The sequence below is a fragment of the Pleurodeles waltl genome, chromosome 3_1 (genome assembly GCF_031143425.1).
Source record: "Pleurodeles waltl isolate 20211129_DDA chromosome 3_1, aPleWal1.hap1.20221129, whole genome shotgun sequence".
NCBI lineage: Eukaryota > Metazoa > Chordata > Amphibia > Caudata > Salamandridae > Pleurodeles > Pleurodeles waltl.
The window spans coordinates 1,038,099,340-1,038,123,503 of NC_090440.1; the positions used below are offsets into that span (position 1 = coordinate 1,038,099,340).

At 45.0% G+C, this 24,164-nt stretch overlaps 1 protein-coding gene across 2 annotated transcripts in view; it reads right to left on the reverse strand.

Moving 5' to 3' along the window:
• The window catches only part of CFAP221 (cilia and flagella associated protein 221), an 827,291-nt gene that overhangs the window by 406,214 nt on the left and 396,913 nt on the right, over positions 1–24,164 (reverse strand). For both annotated transcript variants that reach the window (XM_069224324.1, XM_069224325.1), the window contains exon 16: positions 12,231–12,367. In XM_069224324.1, coding sequence (XP_069080425.1) covers positions 12,231–12,367 — 137 coding nt within the window. The remainder of the gene's footprint in view (positions 1–12,230; positions 12,368–24,164) is intronic.

The following is a 24,164-nucleotide window of genomic DNA, read 5'->3' on the forward strand; positions in this document are numbered from 1 at the left end:
TAGATCTCCAGAATCCCTGGCGGCCCTCTAAAGGTCCAACAGTTTAGGTGCGAGTTCTGGGGCATAGGTGGTATAGAACTCAGGTGGGAATCCAGCTAATCCCGGGGTTTTACCTCACACGATTTCTTTAATTGCTCCAAGGATTTCCTGCTGGGAGGTGTCTGCACCTAGACCCTCATCCTCCTTGGCTGTAATGCGTGGAAGGGGAACTGCCGCAAGGAATTCCTGTATGGTTGCCTCAGCATATGGAGTCCTACTAGTGTATAAGTTCTGGTAATACTGCGTGACGTAGTTATTAATGTCAGTTTGGGAATTAAGAGCATCTCCGTTAGGAGGGGTTAACTCAACTATGGACATACCTCTTCTAGTGGTATTAGCTATCCAAGCTAATAATCGGCCACATGGTTCCGCATGAGACCTCTCCATGTAGGTCCTATAGTCCAAAGAGCGTAGTCACTCAGTATGAGCCACCACAATCTCTTTGGCCTCTAATAGTGTGTTATGTAATTCCGAGTGTCCAAGGCCTTGCCTTTCTCTTTCCCTGAGTGTTTCCTCAGCTTCAGTGAGCCCCCAGAGCAGCGTGCCTTGGATGACCATATACTCTGCTAGGCAGTAACCTCCAATTACAGACTTGAATACATCCTATTCCACCTGCGGGGTAGAAGCAGTTCGTGTTGTCTGTGAAAATGTTCCCTATCTTTTCCCTAATTGTTTCCTTAAATAACGGGTGACTAGTGCTTCAGACTCCAGGTGGGAATCTTAGAATGCGGCCTATGCCATTGTAGGTGTGATAGGACTGGGTCATGATCCTATTCCACATCTTGGACCAGGGTATGCACATCAGTTGAACACAGAAAAGTGTCAAGGCGTACAGGCAAGTCAGGTATGGGAGAGAAGTAGGAGTAGCCTCAGGTCCAGGGGTGTCTGTACCGCCAGGAGTCCACAAAGCTCCAGCTCACCTGCCAGTCTGTAAATGCATGGGTCGTATGATAGGCGGGTAGTCGTGCAGCGGGGGATGGGACCGATCAAGGGTGGGAATCTTAGAATGCAATGCAGTTGAAGTCACCACCAACTATAGTAGAGTGTGTTAGGAAAGGGGCTTAATAAGCTGATAGCCTTGCCAGGAATGCTTTGATCTACATTGTGTCCATGTATATTCACAATGCTAATATCCCACCAGTTAGGCCTACCAGCAACTGCCACGTATCTGCCCTCAGGATCGACTACAGAGTTGATATGTTGGAATGGGATCCCGCTCTAACCCAAATTAGTACACCCCTGGCAAAGGCAGAGAATGAAGTATATAAGACCTGCCCTCTCCATCGACGCTGGAGGGCTGCTCCCTCTTTGGCCGTTAAGTGCATCTCCTGAGGAACAGCAACGTGGATCCCCCACCTTTTTAAATAGGAAAATATTTTGTAGCGTTTTGACATGGTATGAAAGCCCCCCCTACATTCCACGATATCAGCTTATAAGGTGTAGGGGTTTCAAAGATCGTATAGTGTACAGTTTTACTTTTACTCCAGTTCCTCTTAAGGGCTACACATTCTCATAGGGGCATCAGGTTAAGAGACAGCTTCAGACTCAGAAGGACCCCAAGAATAAAAGTTATGACAGTCAAAGAAAACAACACCTAACTCCCGCTCCCAAGGGCGAGAGGTAGGACTCCTCTCATCCAAACCTTAATTCAAAACTATCCACCTAGTTCACTGTTTTGGGGGGGTGCATTGTAGCCAAACCCAAGGCCAGCCACTCAGGCACCCATTGGATATATGACCTCAAGACAAATATCAAGGTGTGGGGAAGCATCAGGGTAAAACAGTAATCATCCCAAAGGAGACAACTGGGTAGCACCGAGCTCACCCCTCTCCACCATCAGGTCTCCAACAAAGGCCTTGTATACTTAAATCAATTTGTCTGCGGTCCCGGGGGTAACATCTGGCAATAAGACGCTCAACGTCTCCAAAAGATAGGATTCATGTTCAGAGTTGGGCCCACCTCCTTCCATGTCTTGGGGTGGAGAGGATGACCCAGAGCCAGAAGCACTTAAGGATGCCACCACCCTCTGTCTCTGCTGTGCCTTTGTTGCTGTAGGTGCCGTTGATTTCCTCTAGGCTCTTTGTCACCACGAGCAAGTATGCCGCTCCGCCTTTCTTGTTCAGTGTTCTCCACTAGGACCAGCACGTGGCTGGTGATCAACCATGACCATAAGTCTTGTGGTGACTGAAAAAACTCAGTACCCTTGGGAGTCACCACTCTCAGGAGGGAAGGAAACTGCATCAAGTATGGAACTCCCAGTTCTTGTAGTTTTTTCTTTGCATCCACAAATGCCAAGTGCTGGTGCTGCATCTCATGAGAAAAGTCTGGAAAAATCACTATTTTACTGTTCTTCATGGTGAGGGTCCCCCGCTGCCACGCTTGCTTCAGGATGTGGTCACAGTCCTCAGAATAAGAGATGTGCCACCACTGGTTGTGGAGAGTTCCCTGGGGGCAGGGGTCATGATGGCACATTGGTGCTGAACCAGCGCTCCACGTATGACACCACATCATTACCTTCAATACACTCAGGGAGCCACACGATTTGAATGTTGTTGCAGCACGATCTATTTTTCTCGTCTTCTGCCCTCACCTTGAGAACTTTCAATCGCAATTCCATGGTGGTGAGCTGACCATTGACAGTGGTCAGTGTAGGGGGAATGTCAGCGAGGTACCCCTTGGAGGCTGTGACACATTGGGCAAGGTGCCAATGGTCGACTCTCAAGAGCTCCAGATCAGTATCAGTCTATTTTAGTTTCTAAAGCCTCACACAAGGCTATAATAGCTTGCAAAATGTCCTGCAATGTAGGGATCGAGGTGGGACTCCTAGGATCAGATCAGTCCACATCACCGATCAAAGCGTTTTCCATCTCAGGTTGTGCCACCCATCGTAGGTCGTGGACTTGTTTGCGGCAATTCTTGCCCATGGTGGCCAGGCAGGTAGGGCTGTGTGGTTTCAGTAAACAGGCAGGGGCCCCTGCCACCTGGGGCTGGGGGATCCAAGAATAGGTTCAGTAGGGTACCAAGGGGGTGAGCACTATCCTGAGTTTTGGACAAGTGGATCCCAAGGTACCATTGGTTCCCAGCAGATAATAAGTTGCAGTGGGAACCACAGGGACCAGTAAGGGTGGTAGGCCAAGAGGCTCCATTGACCAACAGGATCTACTCGGTGTAATGGGAGGGCAACCATGATCCTCAAGTAGGACGATGGGAGCTTCTGTCACAAGCCTGGAGGATAGGTATTGTGGAATCTGGTCTCTTCCAGGGACTGTCAGGCTGCATCCCTATTGTAGGCTCATGTGCACCCCGGCAGATGGGTATGAAGCAGGCTGCTCCCCAGATGGAAATCTCCAGCAGATCCACTCTGCTGAAGTGCTGCCGGTCAGCCACCCTACTGCCAGTTGCAGCGTATGGGCCCACTCCTCCACAGCAAAGCACCAGTGGTCGGCTTCAGGTGGGAGGTCTAGTTTCCAGGGTGCAGTAGAGCGAAACAGGTTTGGGGGAGGAGAGCCCATCCACCCTCGACGTGTCACTCGAGAATCCCCTGCTCTCCACTACATCAGTCAGTTGCAAGGAGAGCATAGGGTGACAGAGTCCGTCCCTTACCTTCGATGGACCCTACATTGCACTGCGGTGAAGTCGCACACAGCACTCACCTATTGATGGGGCTGGCGCAATACCAGCCTCCAGTGACAACAGTTAAAACAGCGCTAGGCTCCCTAATGCCGATCACAAACTGTGGACCCGCCGCCGACGGTAGTGTTTTCTCTGATTCAGTGGATGGTGGAGAAGTTGAGCCTCAGCCCGCGGTATGGATACTGGCATCTCGCTCTGCGGCCGGAGCCTGCTGTGCCTTCAGGGAGTGCCCTCCCCTCACTGGCATGGTTACCCTAGGGAGTTCAGCAGGCCCAGCGTCCCTCACCCAGCGCAGTCCCCATCGGCATCCACGGCAATCTAGGAGCCCCCGATCTTGCCATTAGCCAGATTGGCAGGGCAGAGATGTGGACTGCTCACTCCCAGGGCTTCAGAGGGGCAAGGGCTAGTTTTGTTATAGACCCCAACCCAAGAGGCCTGCTTGCCCGGAGGCCCGTCCACTTGCACAAGGTACGGCTGTCATATCGATTTTGGCGCCCAGGCAGGCCCTCGCAGCGTCAAAGTCTGAATTGCCCCCTACCTGTCACAGTTTCCTCTGCTGCGGCCACGGCAGGTCATGGGGTGTCCAGACACCCAGTGCTGCTATGTCAGTGGTACAGTTCATGGGCAGGATGGAGCTGGGTGGGGCTAGGTGCACCGGAACGCTTGAGCTTGCCTCAAACTTCATGCACTGCTGGCGACACCCTTTGCACATCAGGAGAAGCATTGTGCAATAATTTATTCCTTGTTAATTGACAGGGGTTCAAGGAGCATTGCTTCAGCATTTCACAATGGTATGGAGCTGCCTGAAAGCTTCAGTTTGTCCGCAATGTATCAGAGAGTGGAAGTGTGCAGAGCTTTATGGGTGATGCACGGAGACTTGTAGATAGCCCTTGGTTTAATTGGCAACCAACAGAGCGTGATCAGAATGAGGGTGATGTGGTAATTTCTTTGGGCCTGTAGATGAACCATGCTGTCAAGTGTAAAATCGATTTCAAGGAGGTGAGATGGGTTTTTGGAAGACTAGTCAGGAGGGAGTTAAACTAGGTTATTCTGTAGATCACTAGTGTATGAGCAAGAGATTGATGATCTTGTTCTGGGATGTAAGAGCAGATTCTCCACAGAAGATGTAGTTGATAGTGGGGGCTTTTGGCTATGATGCTGATTTGAGAGTGTTGGCTGAGTTTTCTGTGTAGGGTGACTCCCTGAGACATGGCACTGTCCACAATGGTGGGTTTACAGTTGAGTATGTTGTGCAAGTCCATCGAAGATTGCAGTGGGAATGTTGATTTTGAAGGGGAGATAAGAAGAAATTCAGGTTTAGAAGGAATCAGCTGCAGGTTATGAGAGGCCATCAAGTCATGAACAGAGTTTAGGGTGGTGGGGAGCAGTGAGATATAGTTTGGTGAGGAGACCTTTAAATACAGCTGTGTGTCATCTGCGTATTCGTGATAGAAGATCCTTGACTTCTTAAGGACTTTGATCAGCTTGATGTATAGGAAGAATAGGTTTGGGGCAAGGATGGACCCCTGGGGGACTCTTGGCCCACTGCAATAGATGAGGAGAGATTGTCATTAATTTTAACTCTCTACAACCTGCTCACGAAAAAGGAATGGACCATGCCATCAATACCCATTTGATTTTTGAGTATGTCTAGGAGAGTGCTGTAATTGACCGCGTCAAAGGCTGATGATACGTGGAGAAGAATAAGGAGGCAAGGGTTGTCTGTGTCTAGAGTTCAAGGAGCATCATGAACCACTTGTAATAAAGTGGTTTCTGTGCTAAAGCCTGGACTGAAACTAGACTGGAATTCCTCTAGGAGGTCGTGGTTTTGTATGTTTTTGGGTGAGTCGCTCTGCTACACACCTTTCAATGATTTTTGAGAGGAAAGGCAGGTTGGAAATTGGGAGATAGTTGTTGAGGTCATTGGGGTCTGCACAGGTTTTTTTTGGGGAGGGGTGACAGTTTTTAGGCAGTTAGGATATGTTCCAGAAATACAGTGCAGAGGTTAAGAGAGAGAGAGATTCACTAGTTTTGTCCAGTGAGGAAGCATGTGAGTACAAAGGTCTTTTGCAATGACGCCACTGATTTGGGTCTACAAAGTGGTTTGAAGTTTTTATTGTTATGATAATTTGAAGTAGGTCTTTTCTTTGTATTGGAATTAAATAGTTTCCAAATCTCTTTGGATGTGCATGCCAAATGAGAGGTAGTGTGGACATCATGATGTAGTCGCTGTTGAACTTTGGAGTCGAGGAACTGAAGAAACTCCTCTGCTTTTGATGGTGGGTCTTCAAATCTGCTGGGTGTGGGGAACGGAGTGGTTGTTGGCAGTTTTGACTAGAATAAAGAGATGCTTTGGTCATTTTTGACTGAACCCAAAATGGATCTAAAGTGGTCGGATTTCTCCCAGAAGATATGTGGCTTTACTTTCCTCAAAAAGGGCCTTGTTGAACTGTGGCACTGATGGTTTAGGACGTTTCTTTTTACTCTGAAGCGGAGCTGAAAATGTCAATGCCATCAGAGAGGCATGCACAGCTGTGGGAGTTGGCATTGTTTAAATTTGTTGTGGGGCGATTGGGTGAAAGTATCTTCTGAACAGTGTTGCTATGAGTAGTGATGTTTCTGGTGTCTCAAAACCAGGTGGTTGCTCATTTTTTCTATTGGCCCATTACCACGGTGTGATAGAGTCGTAGGAAGAAGGGAATGAGGGAATGGTCATATAAGTGTACCAGGATTAGATCATTCCATGAGAGCTTGTCACCCTTAGAGATTATAAGGTCTAGTATGGAGTCTTTAGTGTGTGTTGGCTTAAGGTTATGTTGGATCAAATAATTGTTGAGGAGAGGTGACGTGAAGTGGTTCATTGTAGAGTCTTCTGTGGAGCCCCAGTGAAGGTTAAAGTCTCCTAGAAAGATCACTTTGTCGCTACAGGTGGTTAGGTCAGTTATGAAGTTGGTGCATTCCTCGACAAAGGCCATGTTATTACCTAGTGGGTGGTAGATTGTATTTATTCCAAAAGGAGAGTTGCGTTGAGCACGTAGATCTAGAGCAAGGCATTGAAATGTGGAGATGGAACCATTTGGTATCTCTGGTATCTCCTTACTTTGCAGTCAATCTCTGTACATGACTGTGATACCGAATCCAGTTCTGCCTACTCTGTCCTTTTTGATGATGTAGCAGTTTGGAGGAAGTAGAAGATCAAAGGTTTTGTGGGATGTGTTGTTGAACCAAGTTTCAGATTAAGAGGTCAAGGCTGTATTGAGAGATGGTGTCTGAGCTTTCTAGTTTGTGTTTCATAGAAGATCTACAGTTGTGAAGCATGGCTCATAGAAATGTAAGGGATTCGGTTTCAGAGGTTTTGGTTATTACAGAAATACTGTTTCCTATAGAAGGCGTCTGCTTTGGATGAGACCTATACATGAATCAGTTGAGGGAGTTAGCTGGTATTCTGTGCTGGTTGGAGTTGTCTAGGGTAGAGGTGGTGGTAGGGGGAAAGAGAGTAGAGGGGTTTGGGGGTAGCTAGGTGCTGTAACTTCCAAGTTGGTCAGCAATGTCAGTTACGGAGAGAGTGATTGAGAATCTTGTGGGGCAGGGTAAATGACTACTCCTGGATATTGAGCACTAAGGATGGTGGGTCTTTCGCTGTGGGGAGATACTCTAAGAGGGATGATAGTCTGGAGTTTAGCTGAAATACAGTGTTATCGAGCTGAGAAAATTTTGAACGGAGATCTACTTTGTGCTCTAAGTGGTGGATTTCAGGAGAAAGGAGATAGGAGATAGGGGAAGGGGGTTTCAAGGGTGGTTGAGAGAGGGTGTGGCATGTGGTGTTGGTGTGTGGGAGGAGTGTATGTTGTGTGGGCAATCAAGGCTGCGAGCAGTGTAAGGTACAAAAATGTGGAGCACTGTGTTGTGTGGTATGTCATATGGTCTCAGCAAGGTTATGAAAGGTGGTTTTAGTGAGGTGGGGTTGGTTCCCAGTTACTGTGTGTTGATGTAATGTGAGGAGAATGAGTGTAGTGAGCGATTGAGGGAGATGTGTAGCCAGAGTGAGTGAAAAGATTGTGAGCGTAGTTAGTAAGAGGCTGATTTAGGTGTGGTTAATTGTTCTGGTTAGCAGGGAATAGCGAGGAGATCCGGGGGTGTGGTGGTAAATGACTGGGTTTGGTAAGGGAGGAGAGTTATTGTGAAGTAATAGTACGTGTGGGAGGGGGAGGTAAAGTGTTGAGATCAGGAGTCATCAGATGTGGTGACACAACAGAGGAATTGTAGCCAGTGTGGATAAGTGGTGTGATGATGCTGATGGGGAGGGAGGTCGAGCCCAAGGTGGGTCAGTGATGAGTGTGGGAGGTGAGTGGGGTGTAGCTGGAGGGTTGTTACTGCGAAGGAGGGCTGTTCTGTGTGTTCGAAAGCAGAGTTGGTGGGGGCATGGATTGGCATGAAAGGTTGAGGTATGGTAGGATAGGTGAGTCAGTGTGTGGTCCAGTAGGATGGGATTATGCCAGTGTGGTCCAGTTTGGGGGTTGTTGGTTGTGACAAGTTGAGGGGAAGTACATGATTGTGGAAAGAGGAGGGTGTGCGGGAACATGTGGGGGGTGTAGTGAACGTTGGGTGATATGGCTGGGCAGGTAAGGGTACCCTGTTTGGGTAGGTGTCAAGACCAGTGACTGTGGATTGGTGGGATCATTTATCTGGACTCTGCAGGGTTCATAGGCTCAAGACCAGTGACTGCGGATTGGTGGGGTCATTTCTCTGGGCTCTGCAGGGTCCATAGGCTCAAGACCAGTGACTGCGGATTGGTGGGATCATTTCTCTGGGCTCTGCAGTGTCCGTAGGCTATTACCACAGCAGAATCCAGGTCCGACAAAGATCTAACTGGTATGACCAAAATCTTGGCATGAATTACTACTAGTTTCCCATTTTGCAGAGAAGGGCAAGTGGCATTGGCAATTAAGTCATTGTTAGTCCTACCCTTATACCAGGAGTGTCTAATGCAGGTTCAAAAAGGCTAGATCGAGGATGCGTTTTCAGGATTTGCATATATGAATAACTGACATAAAATGAACAGAAAAGGGAACTCTTTCCATAATCCAAGGTTATCCTGCGTAATCCAGTATTGAATCGGTTATCATTGAACAATGTGCCTTTAAGTGACACCAAACAACGAAGCATGTGAAAGTTACAAACAATTCTGGAACACATGGTTGTAGAGCAGGACATCTGAATACCATTAAAGAGATGATTTGCATAAAATGGTACGACTCCACTTGCAATTCCTAGACTGCGCTGCTGCTCCTTGTTACACTATATTCAAGCTGCACAGAAAATAACCATGGGACCATGTATATGCCTTAGCATTAAACAGGATCCAAAGACACTGGATCACAGGGTAAATGAAAGACCTCTTACTTCCACCTACATGAGTTCTAAAGCTGTTTCCCGAACCTTTTATGTGAGTTCTTGGGTCGTGCTCTTGACTTAGTAGGCTTGAATATCCAGAAAACAGACTTACTCTTGAAAAAACCCACTGTAAATTGGACCTCAGTTCTCTCAGGAAATCTTTCACTACACAAAGCCATCGTAGCATGCCTTCAAGGTCATTGTATATTCAAGAGCACAGTTCCATCTCAAGCACGGGCAACTGTAAAAAATGTGTTCTATGGCTCTGCTCCTCCTGTTCAAGCATTTCAGTAAATGCATTGCGGATGTTTGTTGATTTATTATTTATGTTTTTATTTGTGACGTTTAATACAGCACAAACGTGGTCCATGGGCAGTAGGACACCAGAACCATAAGCTTTACATGAAAGCCAGACGTTACAAATGTTTTTTGTAGGCACGAGGAGTTTAAGTGATTTGCCCAGACCTCACAGCACGTTGAGTTGATGTCAGATTGTAACCTGGATCTGCAAATCTAAAGTCGGCAGCTCCTGCTATTTGGCCACATCTCCTCCCAAATGATTAAAGCACAATTCAAGTATACATCTATTAGCCGTCTTCTCTAAAGAAGGTACAAACTGACACCAACATGAGGGCATGCTGATGCAATTTTTTGCCCAACACTGGATCAGATCCAGGGTGAATGGGTCAATCCAGCTCACACGTTTACCTAGACAACAGGGATCTATCTGTGATTAATGAGGGAAGTGAAGTGACACTGGAGCCAGAGGTGTCATGGACACATCACAGCCCAACTGTATCCTTCTCCTAACTTACATAAGGCCATGGCCCCTTTGCTATGCTATTTTGTGACAAAGTGTGATTATGCTGAACAAAATAGTGCACTTGATATGAAAATCAACAGTAGCATCTCTCTAATTTCAAATCAAGATGTAGCGAAAAAATACCAGGTGAAATATTGAAATATTGCTCTTCGTACAAGTGATACTAAAGGAAGTCTGTTAGTAGAGTATTAATTAAACCTTTCCTTTCGGCTATATCTAAAAACCCCACAGAGAAGAGGATGATGAGGTCATTTATCGGTAGAAGAAACTCATAGGCTAGGGATTGATAGTGGAATGATCACTGTCAGCTCTCAACAATTTGAACATGGATAGCACAAAGGCCAATATGATATACCACACACCTGTGTGCAAGATAGAAAAGGAGTTGAAGGGGAGGGCAGGCATGCGCCAGTAAGGTATGTACGCTTGACCTGGGCACAGTTACTGGTAAATTGAATGGGCTTCTCCAACATCATTCCAAGTGTATCTGGCATTCTTCTGCCTGACACAGGCCTTCTGGCATTTCTGAGACAAAAGCACAATGTTTGATTGACCTCTGCGTCCGTACATGCATTTCAGTGGCACTGACTTGATGTATTTGACTCTGTCCCAGATGTACATGCCTTTCAGAGATTCCAATCCAGCTTAAGATGGGCGGATCTCAGGAGAGCCTGAAGTTCTGTGGTCTGGTGCCTTACTTGCACATCTGCAGCACCACATTATAGTGCACCTCCCAGCTGCATGTATGAGCCTCCATGAAGTAGGTACATTTCAATGCTTTCCCTTAAAAGCAAGGGAAAGCATGGAAATATGACACATATCGATTATCTATGTGGGGATATAAAGTACGGACACGTTAGTGCACGTTATTATTAGGAGGTGGTGACACATTGAAAGCGAGGAAGCTTCAACATACCGAGGACAGGCAGTTAGTACCATTAAGAAATTCATTAATATCAATGAGTATACAAGCTCCTTTTGCATGGGGACTAAGGAGTCCAGATATGCAATTATTCTTCTGGGCATCGCAACTAGTAGTAATCAATGATTGGATATTTGGAGATTGAGGTTTAGACATGGGGACTGGAGGAGATCTTGTATGGTACATCAATACCTAAGAGGATACTGGAGGCCATCAAAGCCCCCTTGACTTTCTACCCTATGCCCTTAAATATATTAAATGTCACAAGACCATTACCAATGAAACACCCCTGTGGCGTCGATCCTGGCTTCCACACTGTAGGGATTCAGGTACTGGGACCTCATCAGCATTTCCAAAATTGGAGACCTGTGTTCCAATAATCACATAAAGTCCTTAGAAGAATTTGCCCCAGAATTTCAATTACACAATACTCGACTCTTCCATTATTTACAGCTCTGGCACTCTACACCTCTGACGTAAAAACATGTGCCATAATTTTACCCCCTTGAACCCAAAATCACAATGGAAGGCCTGGTCGAAAAAGGGATATCCCGCATTTACTGATCACTGGTGCTCAATGCACCATACCCCTAAACACAACTCAATGCCCACTGGAACCAAGACATTGGCCCCCTGACAAACGAAGAATGATAAGAAGCTAAAATGGCTGCCATGTGCCCAACTATATCAGCCAGGCTCTGCTTAATACAATTTAAATACTTCCACCAATTATATTATGACCCAAATAAACTGTGGCACATCTGTCGCAACCCTGACAATTACGGCCCGAGATGCTCTATGGAAGGCACTGGCTTCTTCCACGTGGTTTGGAGCTGTCCTCTCATTACCATGTACTGGACTAGGATACAAAACAAAATTAGCAAGATTGCAGGCTAAATACTCAACCCGAACCCTCAACATGCTATACTGGGTACTGAGGGCTTCTGGGGTATATTGGGTGGGCCTCAAACTCTATATTGCCATTGGCTAAGAGGTGGCAAAACAGGACAATGCACAACGCTGATTCACAACCAATAACCCTCCTCCCCCACTCCCAACGAAAGTACCATGCATTATGGGATGTATACTGAGACTATATTGACTAACGGCACCACCTCCTGCATCTGACCTTACCTGTATACTGCTAATTGTAAAATGTAATGGTGTGTTGACCTATAACTGGATGTTTTGAACTGATCTTAGTTTTGTTGCAAAACTAAATAAAAAGATTTCTGAAAAAAGAATAACAACCATCAACACAAACCGTGATTTTACAAGAAGAACACTCCGCGATCATGTGCTCTGGACCATGTAACAGTAAAACATGTCATGCATTAACCCATACTTCTTTAAAAATTAGACTTCGACTTGGCAAATTCAAGAAATACTTCCTCTGAAATCTCTTCCTACTTTACCTACCAATTCGTCTTGACCCTTTAACGGCTGGTAAGTGGGGAATGAAAAAGGTAATATCTTTTTCACAGGAAGTTGAAACGAGAGCGAGCAGGCATCCTCTTCTTTCTCAGGCGTAGAAATGTGTTTTTTCAAACACTCTTCTATGAAGGGAAAAACATGTTTTTACTACATTTCTGTATTTTGTCATATGCAGATCAAGCTACCAAAATGACGCACAGCAGTAGAATCCAAAATCTGCACGCCTTTGTGGCAAAGGAAGCCTGAATGTCAAGTCTTATATGGGAGAAATGTTGGGTTAAATGAATTAACTTTACACACTGCAGGCGCATAAAACAGGCATTTGACTCTACGCTGAGCCATCGAGGCCCCTCATGATGCTACTCCAGGACATCCAAAGCGCTTTGAATTCAAACCAACAAAGCATTAAGAACAACATCAAGAGCATAACAGCCTTTTAGGCGCTGGCCCTCAGAGTAACAACCATAGAAGTGAAGGGCTCCTAATACATAAATACAAATCAGAAGTGAGAAAAGATCTCCGACAAAACATAACTCAATCCGAACAGACAGTGCAGGGAAACTTCTTACAAGTGGAAAGGAAGGAGCTCCAGTTATAAAGTTTTGATCAGCATATAAACAGAAAATCATAGGTCAGCAGCAATCAGGAAAGTAGAAAAGTGGAGAAAGCCAGAAGGTAATAGGTAAGGGAGAATGATAGTAAGTGAAATATGATAAACGTATCTTGAGGTAAGGGATAGGTTATGATGATAGGGGCACAAAGCAAGCAAAGTAGGGCGCACATTCCAGAAATACAGTGCAGAGGTTAAGGGCACCTGCATGGTTTAGATACTCAGACTGGAAAATTTTAAGACCAGAATCCAAGTGCCTTTCAAACAGTAGGAGTCCTGGAAGTTATTTAGGGGACACCAGTGGTCGCAACTGAGAACCCTGGCTTACTCAAGCAGCCACTGGCACTGCCTTTGCGACAGTATAGGGATTTCCGATCCTGCTCTTACCATATCCCCATATTATAGGGTTTGTGGTCATCAGACACCATATTTGAACAGGGTAAAATAGACATTAATCTGATTTTCCCCATACCTATTGTTTTAATCATTACAGAGGCTAATTTTTTCAATACATTTTTCTATTGTTATTTTCCCCTCTAGTCATTTTTAACAGCAACAGATTCTACCAATCCCACATAACTGCACTCACCCACAGGCAAATATCCTTAATAAATGATCTCCGGGAAAGAGGCCCCCTGAGGGGCCTGTCAGGCATTGCAGCGCCGGCCTGACGATGAGCAAAGCCCGATGATGAAGCATGTCACCCCTTGGTGAGTGAGGGCTCTTGTTCCTGATTTAGGATACTCACAGGGACCTACTCTTCTCTCCCAGATTGGGATTAGTTTCACTATCCTTATTGTGGAACTGTGCATTCAGTGTTTTGTGATTTATATGGGAGTATCATGCACAGGACCACCTTCTCTCTTTCTTAAAAAATCTCCCACCACATGGGCCCTCCTTTTGTTTTTGACTGCCTTTGCGAGCCCTGGCCTCACAGGTGGCAAAAAACACAGGGTGGCTCACCCAGAGGGACATTAGGGACTCTGCCCTGCATGTTTTCTGCCCATTTTTTACTATACTTGTAGTAAATAATAGTATATTATTCACTGTTATTGTAATACAAAAATTAAACACCAAGTGCTGGATTGGAACATTTACTGACAGGTGAAGTAAGAAAAATGCTTTTAAATGTATGTTGTGTCCGTGCTTGTGTGTACACTTGTGTGAGTGAGTGAAAGTGAGTGTGTGACAGTCAGTGACAGGTATACAGATTCAGTGAGATTGAGTGTCATTTAGTATGGCCGGGTCAAAGTGCATGAGAATGAGGGAGTGAGAGTCAGACTCAGTGCAAGTGAGTATGTCAGTGGGTAAACATGAGTGTGGGTAAAAATGTGGTGTTATGCTTACGCTTTTGGCATGCTGAAGGTCATTCTTGGCTTGTAATGGCAGGCATACACTGGTGCTGACATAATGGAGGTAATTCTTAGCATGACAGGCAACTGTGACACAGTACAGGCACTGGCATGCTAGGGGTAATATTTTGCATATGACATGGAGTATCCATGGCAAAAACTGGCACACTAGAGGGAATTCTTGGCATAGGGACAACCATGGTAAAATAGTGGTATTGTAATACGAGATATAATTCATGCCATATGGGGCACCTATGGAAAAATGCTAGTGTTAGCATACTTCAAAACACCACATAAGTCACACAATGTTGGCACTAGAATATTGAAGGTGATTATTGGCATAAAGGAGAACAATCGTGGAATATAGGAGAGGGGCAATCTTGGCTAAATGCTCACCCTGATTTACCAGAGGTAAATTTTAAATAAGGGGTGCCACTATATATTGATGGCATTAGGGGCACATTTCTGGCACAAGCATACTGTATGTAATATTAGGCATGAGTGGTACTTGTGGTATATGGAGGGCACCCATATCAAAATGCTCGCCCTACCACAGTAGAAATAATTTTTAACATACAGGGGCACTCGTAGCACATTTTGAAAAAAGGGTGTCAAACTCCTGGAGAGCATGAGGTTTCACTGGCGCACAACGTAAAAGGCCTTGAATATTTAGCAAGTGTTCTTTTAGAGCCAAGGGTTTTCGGCAGATGTATGCAAACATTCTACATTACAATGCACTACTTTTTTCAAACAATTCTCTGGGGAGACCACTCCGACTCCCACTAGAAATGTTCTGCCACGCTTGCTCCAGTTTAGGGGAACTATTGTATTACTTCCCACCACTTTCAAAGATCATGCTCATAATAAAGGTGTATCTAAAACATATATTTGTGTTGCTGTATTAATTAAGTAATTATTACGGAACTTCAGTGGTGTGAAATATTGAGATGTCATCCGGGTCAAGGCCATGTGATATCACTCCCTGAGACGATTCAGTATCAAAAGTCATATGATGTTAACTCCTGTAATGCATGCTATTAAGGTGAAAGGATGTTGGTAAGATTCCTGGGTACAGGCTGATCCGAGCCCAAATACCACAACTATTCCCATGAAACTGAGAGAAAAGTAAATGCTTTTTTAGGCACAATGTTGATGTTTGAAGGGCATTCTGGATATGACAATTATCTGTGATCCATGAAATCCATGCCACACTGAATTCCCCTGGGTCTCTAGTTTTCAGAAATGTCCATAGTAGGTAGAGGCTCCTCGTAGCTGGTCAACCCAGGCCCAAATACCACAGTCATCACCAAGGGAATTGAAAATACCCAGCTTTTTAGAGATATATTAGATGTTTGAAGGAAATTCTGGGTAATAAATATACGCTTGGCCACACACAAGCCACACTATCTTACAACTCCCTTAGTCTCTAGGTTTCAGAAATGCCAAAAGCAGCTGACACCCAAGCACAGCTAAGAAATCCCAAACTGCCCTGCTGATGTGGAACTATCATGGAAATAAAAGAATGACCCCACATTCCTGTAAGAAACTCCTGAATTTGCGGGGAATGTCAAAGGCCCGCACATAGCATTCCCACACTACTCCCTTTAAAAACGCTACCCCACGTGAGCAAGCCAATCGCACAGCATTGGAAATGCCCAATTTCTGGATGCTGGTGTGTCCTCAAAGTTTCTTTGTGAGAAAATGAATCTTTCTTACCTGTAATCCCAGTTCTCTCTCAGGGGAAACTTCATTAAGCACTGAATAGTCCCACCCACATGCGGGGACAATGGAGTACTTTTCCATAGTATGTCTTCTAGTACAGATTTTCGCCTTTCTTCCAGAAGGACTGTAAAACACTAGAGATAAGAATATTATGCAGCCTATAAGGAAGGCTTTAATGGCCAAATCCATCAGATTATACTTAAAAAAGGATAAAGAAACCAATATATATTTATATATATATATATTTTTTTTTTAAAGCCAAATACTTTCGCAGACAGCTTAAATCCCTTTCACAAACCCTTTTTGTAAAAGTAGAGAGATTAAGAATAGAAGGGCAATGTAGCCCTATAAACTGCCATTATATGAGTGTAAAAAACAGCATCTGCGCCTTTAAGAGCCCAGACACAACCCACCAGTATCCCATCATTCCCAGCAGGCACTCCAGTCCTTTTTGACAAGATATGGCAGTGATAGATAGATAGGTCCAATAATCACCTCTTACATCTCCACTGGAGAGGCGGGAGGGTTGCTTATGACCTTAATGGAGATTTCACAGAGAGAAAACTGGGATTACAGGTAAGAAACCATTCCCTCTCTCTCAGGGGATCTCCATTGATAGTCATAAGCACTGGATAGAGTAGCAAACCCATCCCCACCAAGAGCATCAAAAAAGACAGCAGCACGATTAAAAAACCAGATTAGGCAAACACATTTTTCAGGGAGGCCTGTCCTACTTGAGCATCTCTTCTAGCATCCAAGTCCAAACAATAATGTTTGGTAAACGTGTGAACAGATCTCCATGTAACCGCTTTGCAAATTTTGGCTATTGGCACATTTCTCATCAAAGCAGCAGTAGCTATTATTATTAGCTTTTTGGTAGCATAATAGGATGCAAGAAACTATCCATCGGGAGATGGATTGTTTGGAAGTGGCTAGGCCTGTACAAACTGGGCCATAGCTTAGAAACAATTGGTTCGATTTACGTATGTCTTGCGTTTTGCCCAAATAAAACTTTAAGACTTGCCTAATGTCTAAGGACTGGAGAGTTCTTTCAGAAGGTGTGGAAGGATGCTGAAAGAAAGTTGGTGAAGAAACTGTCTGACGTGAAAATCCAAAATGAATTTAGGAAGGAATTTTGGGTGAGTCCTCATCACTACCTTGTTTGAGTGAAAAATAGAGTATGGTTCATAGGAACACAATGCCTGGATTTCGTTAACCCTATCTGCTGATGTGATTGCTATGAGGAAAGCAGTTTTCCATGAGCGATATTGCAAGGACAATTTGTAAATGGGTTATAAGGGGTGCAGCATGAGAGAACTATATTGAGCTCCCAGGGAGGAGAAGGACGCCTAATGGGAGGGAAAACCTTTTTCAACCCTTCCAAAAAATCCTTGGAATTATGAAAAAAGAGGTTTGTGAAGGATATTTTCTGTAGGCAGTAAGAGCTGCCAAAGGAACTTCTATGTAAGAGACTTGGAAGCCAGATTTTGCCAAATAAAGTAAGTATGGACAAATTATATCTTTTTAGCAGGTTGTTCATGTTAGAACAGCAAATGCAAAACCTCTTTCATTTGAATGAATAAGCTGGACAAGGTGATAGTCATTTAGCCTCCTTAAGAATGTTCATGCAGTGGAAGATTTAGCTGTCCATGCTGAACTAGCTCAGAAGCCATGCTGCCAAATTCAAGGAGGATAGTTTGTGGTGAACCATCTGGCTTCCAAATTTCACTTACATGACCACTCTGGAGAAATCAAGATAATTCTGGCTCCTGAGTAAGGCAGTTTGATAAGGACCATCAGGATCAAGGGGATTGGTGGAAGGGGATGGAGAAATTTGCCAGACCAGTCGAACCAAAGGGCATTCCCCTTGCCCCTGGTAGGAAGAACTTTGAGGCAAAACCAGGGCATTTCTGTTTTCTGCAGTGGCGAGCAAGTCGATGTGTGGAGCGCCCCACAGCCTGAAGATGTTTTGTACAATGTCGTCGTGAAGAACCCATTCATGGTTTTCCTGCAGGACACTGCTTAGGGAGTCTGCTTGAACATTTTGGACACCTGGAAGATGAGTTGCGGTGATCCGCAGTTCTCTGGCTATCAGCCACTTCCAAATTGTCTGGGCCTTGTGGGATAAAGATCTGACCTCATGCACCCCTGCTTGTTTAATACATGGTTGTCGTGTTGACTGTCTGAACAAGCAAGAAATGAGTTCTTAATGACAGGAGAAAAGCATTGAATGACAGGTGGACTGCACGGAACTCAAGGAGATTGATGTGGTAGGTGATCACTCTCAGAAATCATGTACCCTGAATTTGGAGGTGATCAATATGTGCTCCCCATCCTAGTAACAAGGCATCCGTCAATGTGGTTTGGGAAGGAAATCCTGATGAAATGGCATCCCTTGAAGTAGATTCGTTGGAGAACACCAGCATTTTAGAGACTGTGTTGCATGGGTGGATAGTGTGATCCTCCCAGTTGCCTGAGTTGGTCCCTCTGATCCTGGAGGCATTCCTCAAGAAGACGCATGTGGAGACGGGCATTTGGAGTTAGAAAGATACAGGAACCCATCAAGCCGAGGAGAGATGACTCTGTCCTCAGTGTGGGGTGAGAGGCTTTCATAAGAGATCCGAAGGACATATTATTGCTTGACTGGTGTTTATGGAGACCCTCAAATAATGCAGTATCTGAACAGGAGTAGACGGTGACTTGCTGTGATTGATATGCAGCCCTAATCACTGGAGGAGATCGCTTTTCCACTGGTAATGTAGTCAGGCTTCCTGAAGAATCAACATCTTGATGAGCCAATTGTCTAGGTAGGGGTAGACAAAAAACTGATTCTTACTAAGGTGGGCAGCTATCACTGCCACACACTTCGAGAAAGTTCTGGGGGATGATTTGAGGCAAAATGAAGTACTTTGTACTGGTAGTGATCTTGACCCATATGGACCTCAAGAACTTGTGATGCTTCTTGGCTATTGGTGTATGAAAGTATGCATCTTGAAAGTCTATCGAGCAGAGCTAGTTTCCCTGGTGTAACTGGGGATAGATCTGATGCAGTGCCAGCATTCAAAACCTTTCTCGTCTAATCCACTTGTTGGCCAGTTTCAAATCAAGAATGGATCTGCACTTGTTTCTAGGACCTTTCTTTCTCACCAGAAAGTATCAGGAATAAATGCCAGTTTCTCGTTCTTTTGGAAGAACAGTCTCCACCACATACTTCTGCAGAAGGATGTTGACTTCTGAGTGCAGCATCTGTAGATGATGATTGGATGTTTTTTGTCTTAAAATCAGCAGAGGACTGGTGAACCTGAGGCAATACCAATTCTGAACAATATTTATTACCGAGACCATAGTCTTTTGTGATGGATTGCCACTCTGTCAGAAAATCTGAAATACCTCCTCCTACCAGAGTGGGTAATGAAACAGGAGGAAGGGAAAATGTGTGGCTTTCCCCTTGAGCAGGCTGTTGAGTCGCTCTCCCTCTAGGCTGCTGCTGCTGTTGTTGCTGGTAAGGCCTCTGCTGTGGGGAATGCGATCTTGGTACCAGTCTGAACTTTCTGAGGGAAAAAAATGCAGTAGGTATGGCTTTCGAGGACCTTCATTGTTCTTTTAGTTTTTGGAAGCCAACTGCCTTACGGGTATTTCCAAACTTCATCCAGGCCTTCTAGTCGTTCATGTGACTGCCGAAGCATCTGCATGCTGAGAATGGCAGGTTAAGGATCCCTTGCTGTGATTCATGTCATTCATGATTCGTGAGATGGGGCCATGAATGTCTGCCTCGTGCCACCCCTCGGCAGTACTCATGTGCCGCTAGCAAGGATGAATCTGCTGCAGCACTGATGATCTGGTTGGAGGCCATCATCCCCTTGTTGACAACCTCAAAGAAGTTCTCCCTTTTGTCTCTGGGGAGGTTGTCCACAAACGTCTGTAAGGAGTCCCCATAAGGCCTTGTCGTACCTGGCCAGAAGTGCCAATGCACTCAGTGCCTTCCTGGTGGTTCGAGCTGTACCTAATACCACACACTGAATCCAGTTTCTTATGCTCCTTGTCTGGTGGTGCAGTAGACAAAGGAGTTGTAGAATTATGTTTCTTAGCTGCTAACATGACCATAGAATTCGAGGGTGGGCTGGACCAAAGAAAGAGTGGATCTTGCTCTGGAGGTCTGTATTTCTTCCATAGCCTCGACAGAGCAGATTTAAATGAAGCAGTAGTGAAGAACAAATCCATCACTGATTCCAACAGACCTGGAGCCAAATGAAGGAGAGGCCTTGACGATGATCAGTGGTGAAGCGTCTCAAATATGACTGATGCAGATGGTGTGGGACTTCGGGATATTTAACTTCACAGCCACTCTCGCCAGGACCTCCTGGAAGGTAGTGACAACACTCACTGGAGAAATCCATGGTTGTGTTGAGTCCAACAAGGTTGGAGAATATCATCCTGTGCTGGAAGGTGGAGGTGGAGTAGTAGGAATGGTGCCTAGACCTTGTACGTGATCTTGATCTAAACCTAGATGCATGATGATAGTGAGATCTTCTGGAGGATGGTCTAGATGAAGAGCGCGGGGACCGGTGACGATGTATGAGATGGAAATTAATGATGGCAAGTTCTCCTCCTGGAGTAGCTCTAGGCCTTGGAGTACTGAGAGTCCGTAGATGATGAAATGCATCTCCATTTTCTTCCTTCTGCATGCCTAGATGTTTTCAACATCAACATGCTCATTGATGTCAACCTTCTTCTACATCTTGACGTCGACACACTCCTCGACATCAAACTCCTTCTGTGTCTCGACGGAGTAGCCACCTTCGACAAACCCTGTCTCGACGTCGATCTTCACCTCTTCTTTGTCATTTACCCAGCCCTCGATGGAGAATAAGTTGGTGCTGTACCTTGTTTTGAAGTCGATCCTGTCATCGACCTGGAACAACATTGTTTTTGGGCTGTACTCCTCTTTCTGGACCTTCCTTGCTTAGGGTCCTCAAAGGAATGTGGAAGAGCCCTGGTAGGGGACTGACCCTCTCCTAGCTCCCCTGATGTTTCACCTTCAGACTGCACCTGATGCGTCACTCTTCTGTACCATGGAGGCAAATTTTCCCCCTTTCCCTCAGGGTACGCCTAGGCAACTTTCTGCAGTATTGGCATTTGTCGGGAAGATGGCTCTCAGGAAGGAATATGATTCATAAATTGTAAGGGTCTGCCTTGGCCTTCTTTCTCCCACAGACAGGGCACTAGTCAAATAAAGATGTCATTTTATTTGACTAAATACCACAAATTCCTCCCAGAAAAAGACCACATATGAAAAGGACAGTTTGAAACCATTGAATTAAGCAGTTGTCAGAAAAATCCCTTTGAGATTTTTGAAGAGAAAAAGCCAAAAAGGCCAAGCTCAGTGATCCAAGATCCTGTCACCTGGAGTAAGAAAAAAGAATTGAAGCAACTGCCACCTGCTGGGCATGATGGGATTCCGGTGGTCTCTGAGCCCTTAAGGCACAGATGTAGTTTTTTACACTGACATACTGGCAGTATGTAGGGCTACATTGTCCTTCCACCCTTCATCTCTCTACTTTTACCAAAAGGTTTGTGAAAGAGATTTAAGCTGTCTACGAAGGTATTTGGCCTCAAATATACAAATTTGTGGGTTTCTTTAACCTTTTTAAAGTATAATTTGAAGAATTTGGGCATTGTAGCTTTCCTTATAGGCTGCATAAGTTCTTATTTTAAGTGTTTTCCACAGGCCTTCTACACTTAAGAAGGCATAGTTTGGCTCTGGGATCCCCACCCGTGGGCCTGCTTATGACTGTCAATGGAGATCCCTTTAGAGAGAACAGGGTGATGTGCCTTGTGTGGATCAAACACTTTTTTAAAATCAGAAAGTCATGCAAAAGTATGAGTGAAAAAAACTCACACGTATGTGAGAGAAAAATCCATAACTCACAGCCAGTTCCAGTAATGGGGCAGAAACCAGGAAGAGGACAAGCGCTCCAACGTCGTCCACGTAATTTGGCACAATATACGAAGCAGTGTCAGGTACTTGGAAACGGGTTGTATGCTTTGCAACCCGGAAGTCCAACCAGTACTGCTAACCTTAAGGATGTGAAAACGAGAGCTGCAACGCTGACTTTAAAGGGCCGTTGCTCGTGTATTTTCAGCATTCGGCTATGGATCAAGTCATGAATGCAAAACAAAACTGTCTGGCAGTGGAATCAAAACAACAAGGTAAAGACAATAATGAATCACGTCATTCACACTGATGGGCTCAGAACCATGACACTGTCCTGGCATTACGCCGCACCCCCTTGCTATTACTCCCTTCCCCGGGCCTATACAGTTGCTGTGCCAGTTTCAATTTCTTACCCTTCAAACATCAAAACCATGCATAAAAAAGCTAATCTATAATTTTCAATGGGAATGGGGGAAGAGTACATTGTTTGGACCTGGGGATCTGTTATCACTGGGGCAATCCTAACATTACCAGGCATTTCTGAAAACTAGAGACACAAGGAATTCCATGATGTGTGAATCTTAGCATATTTTCTTACCTAGAATGCCATGGTTCAGAATAACTAAATGCATTTATGTTTACAGAACAGGAAAGTGGGGAACATCAAGGTAACAACATTTATGGATTACATTTTGTTCACACCAATGAGCTCAGAACCATGACAGTTCCCCAACCCCATCTCCCCCCGACAACAGTATACCCAACCCAGGAGTAGCAGGTGAGGTTTTAATGGGTGACGGCATTGAAAAGCACACACTGATTGAGGAGCTTGATGGATATGGGGAAGAGGTTCCCAGAAACATTTGCCTGGATCGTACCCCTTTGTGTCCGTAAGAAAGTACAGTTTGCCCCTGGTTCTTCTTGAGTCCAGTATAGCCCAGACTTCATATTTCTGATGGTTATGAATCAGCTCAGGGAGTGGAGCAGTGCTGACTTGACTTCTGGATGCACCCTTTTGAAGAGAGAGACGTGGAATACCGGATGTACTTACATGGCTCAGGGTAAGTTTAGTTTCATGGCTACCACATTTATAATTTTGGTACTGGTGTAGGGACCCAAATATTGCGGTAGCAGCTTTTTCGAGCCATGTAGCTTAAGGTTCTTTATGGATAATCCTACCTTATCCCCCCATGCAGACAGGTTTGGATTGACCATGTGCATCGGATGCTTCCTTGTGTGCGTCTTTAGACTTAGCAAGTTCAAAACTGCTCGCTGCCACAATGCCTGCAATGATGAGTAGAACTCCTGCACTGTAGGCATAGGACTGTCGATGGAGACTTCTCAGGGCATCACTTGTGGATGATGTCCCTGAAGACAGATGAAAGGTGGCATACCTATGGATGAGTGTTCTGTATTGTTGTATGCGAATTAGACAGCCCATAATATGTCAGACCATTATTTTTCCATGGTAAGCAGTAAGCATTGCCAAGTATTGTTCATGGTGTGGTTCATTCTTTCTGCCTGACCGTCCGTTTGTGGATGATAGGCAGAAGAAAGATGTACTTCCATGTTCAATGAGGTGCATAATTTGCCCCAAAAATGGCATATAAACTGAGAACTCCGATCAGTTATTAACATGGAAGGCAACCCAAGTAAACGTACTATGTGTTTCATGAAGATAGGGGTAGGTCTACAGCTGAGGAGAGTTTCTTTAGTGGCATGAAGTGTGCCATTTTGGTCAGGTGATCTATGACAGTGAGGATGGTAGCGTGTCCTTTCTTTGTTCTGGGTAACTCAACTACGAAATCCATGGACACTGTGTGCCACAGATGTGGGAGCACAGGATGGGGTGTAACAACCCAACAGTGGGCGAATACAGGTTTTTTCTCTGTGCACAGACACTACACTGAGCTATGCACCCATGTATGTCTTTGGCCATGGAAGGCCACCAAAAGTGTCTGTGCAGGTATTCTCCTGTCTTATTGTATTCAGTATGGTTAGAAATGAGATGGTAGTGGCACATAAACAACGCCTGTTGGTGATGTTCAAAAGAAGGCAGGTACCATTTATTGTTTCTGTACAGAAGCCCATCAAGGTATGTAATGTCTTTTTGATCCTCAGTCCTCTCCTCAGGGGTCTTTGTTGCTTATATCACAAAGTAGGGTAGATAAAAAGGCAGAGGTGAGGACTAAACCCTGAAAACAGTGGGTGGGTATGACTGGGGAGGGTTCCTATTCAGTTTGTGTTCCCTCACCTTCACCTATTCCAGAGAGTGTGCCTGCTTTAGCATACTCTTTCCG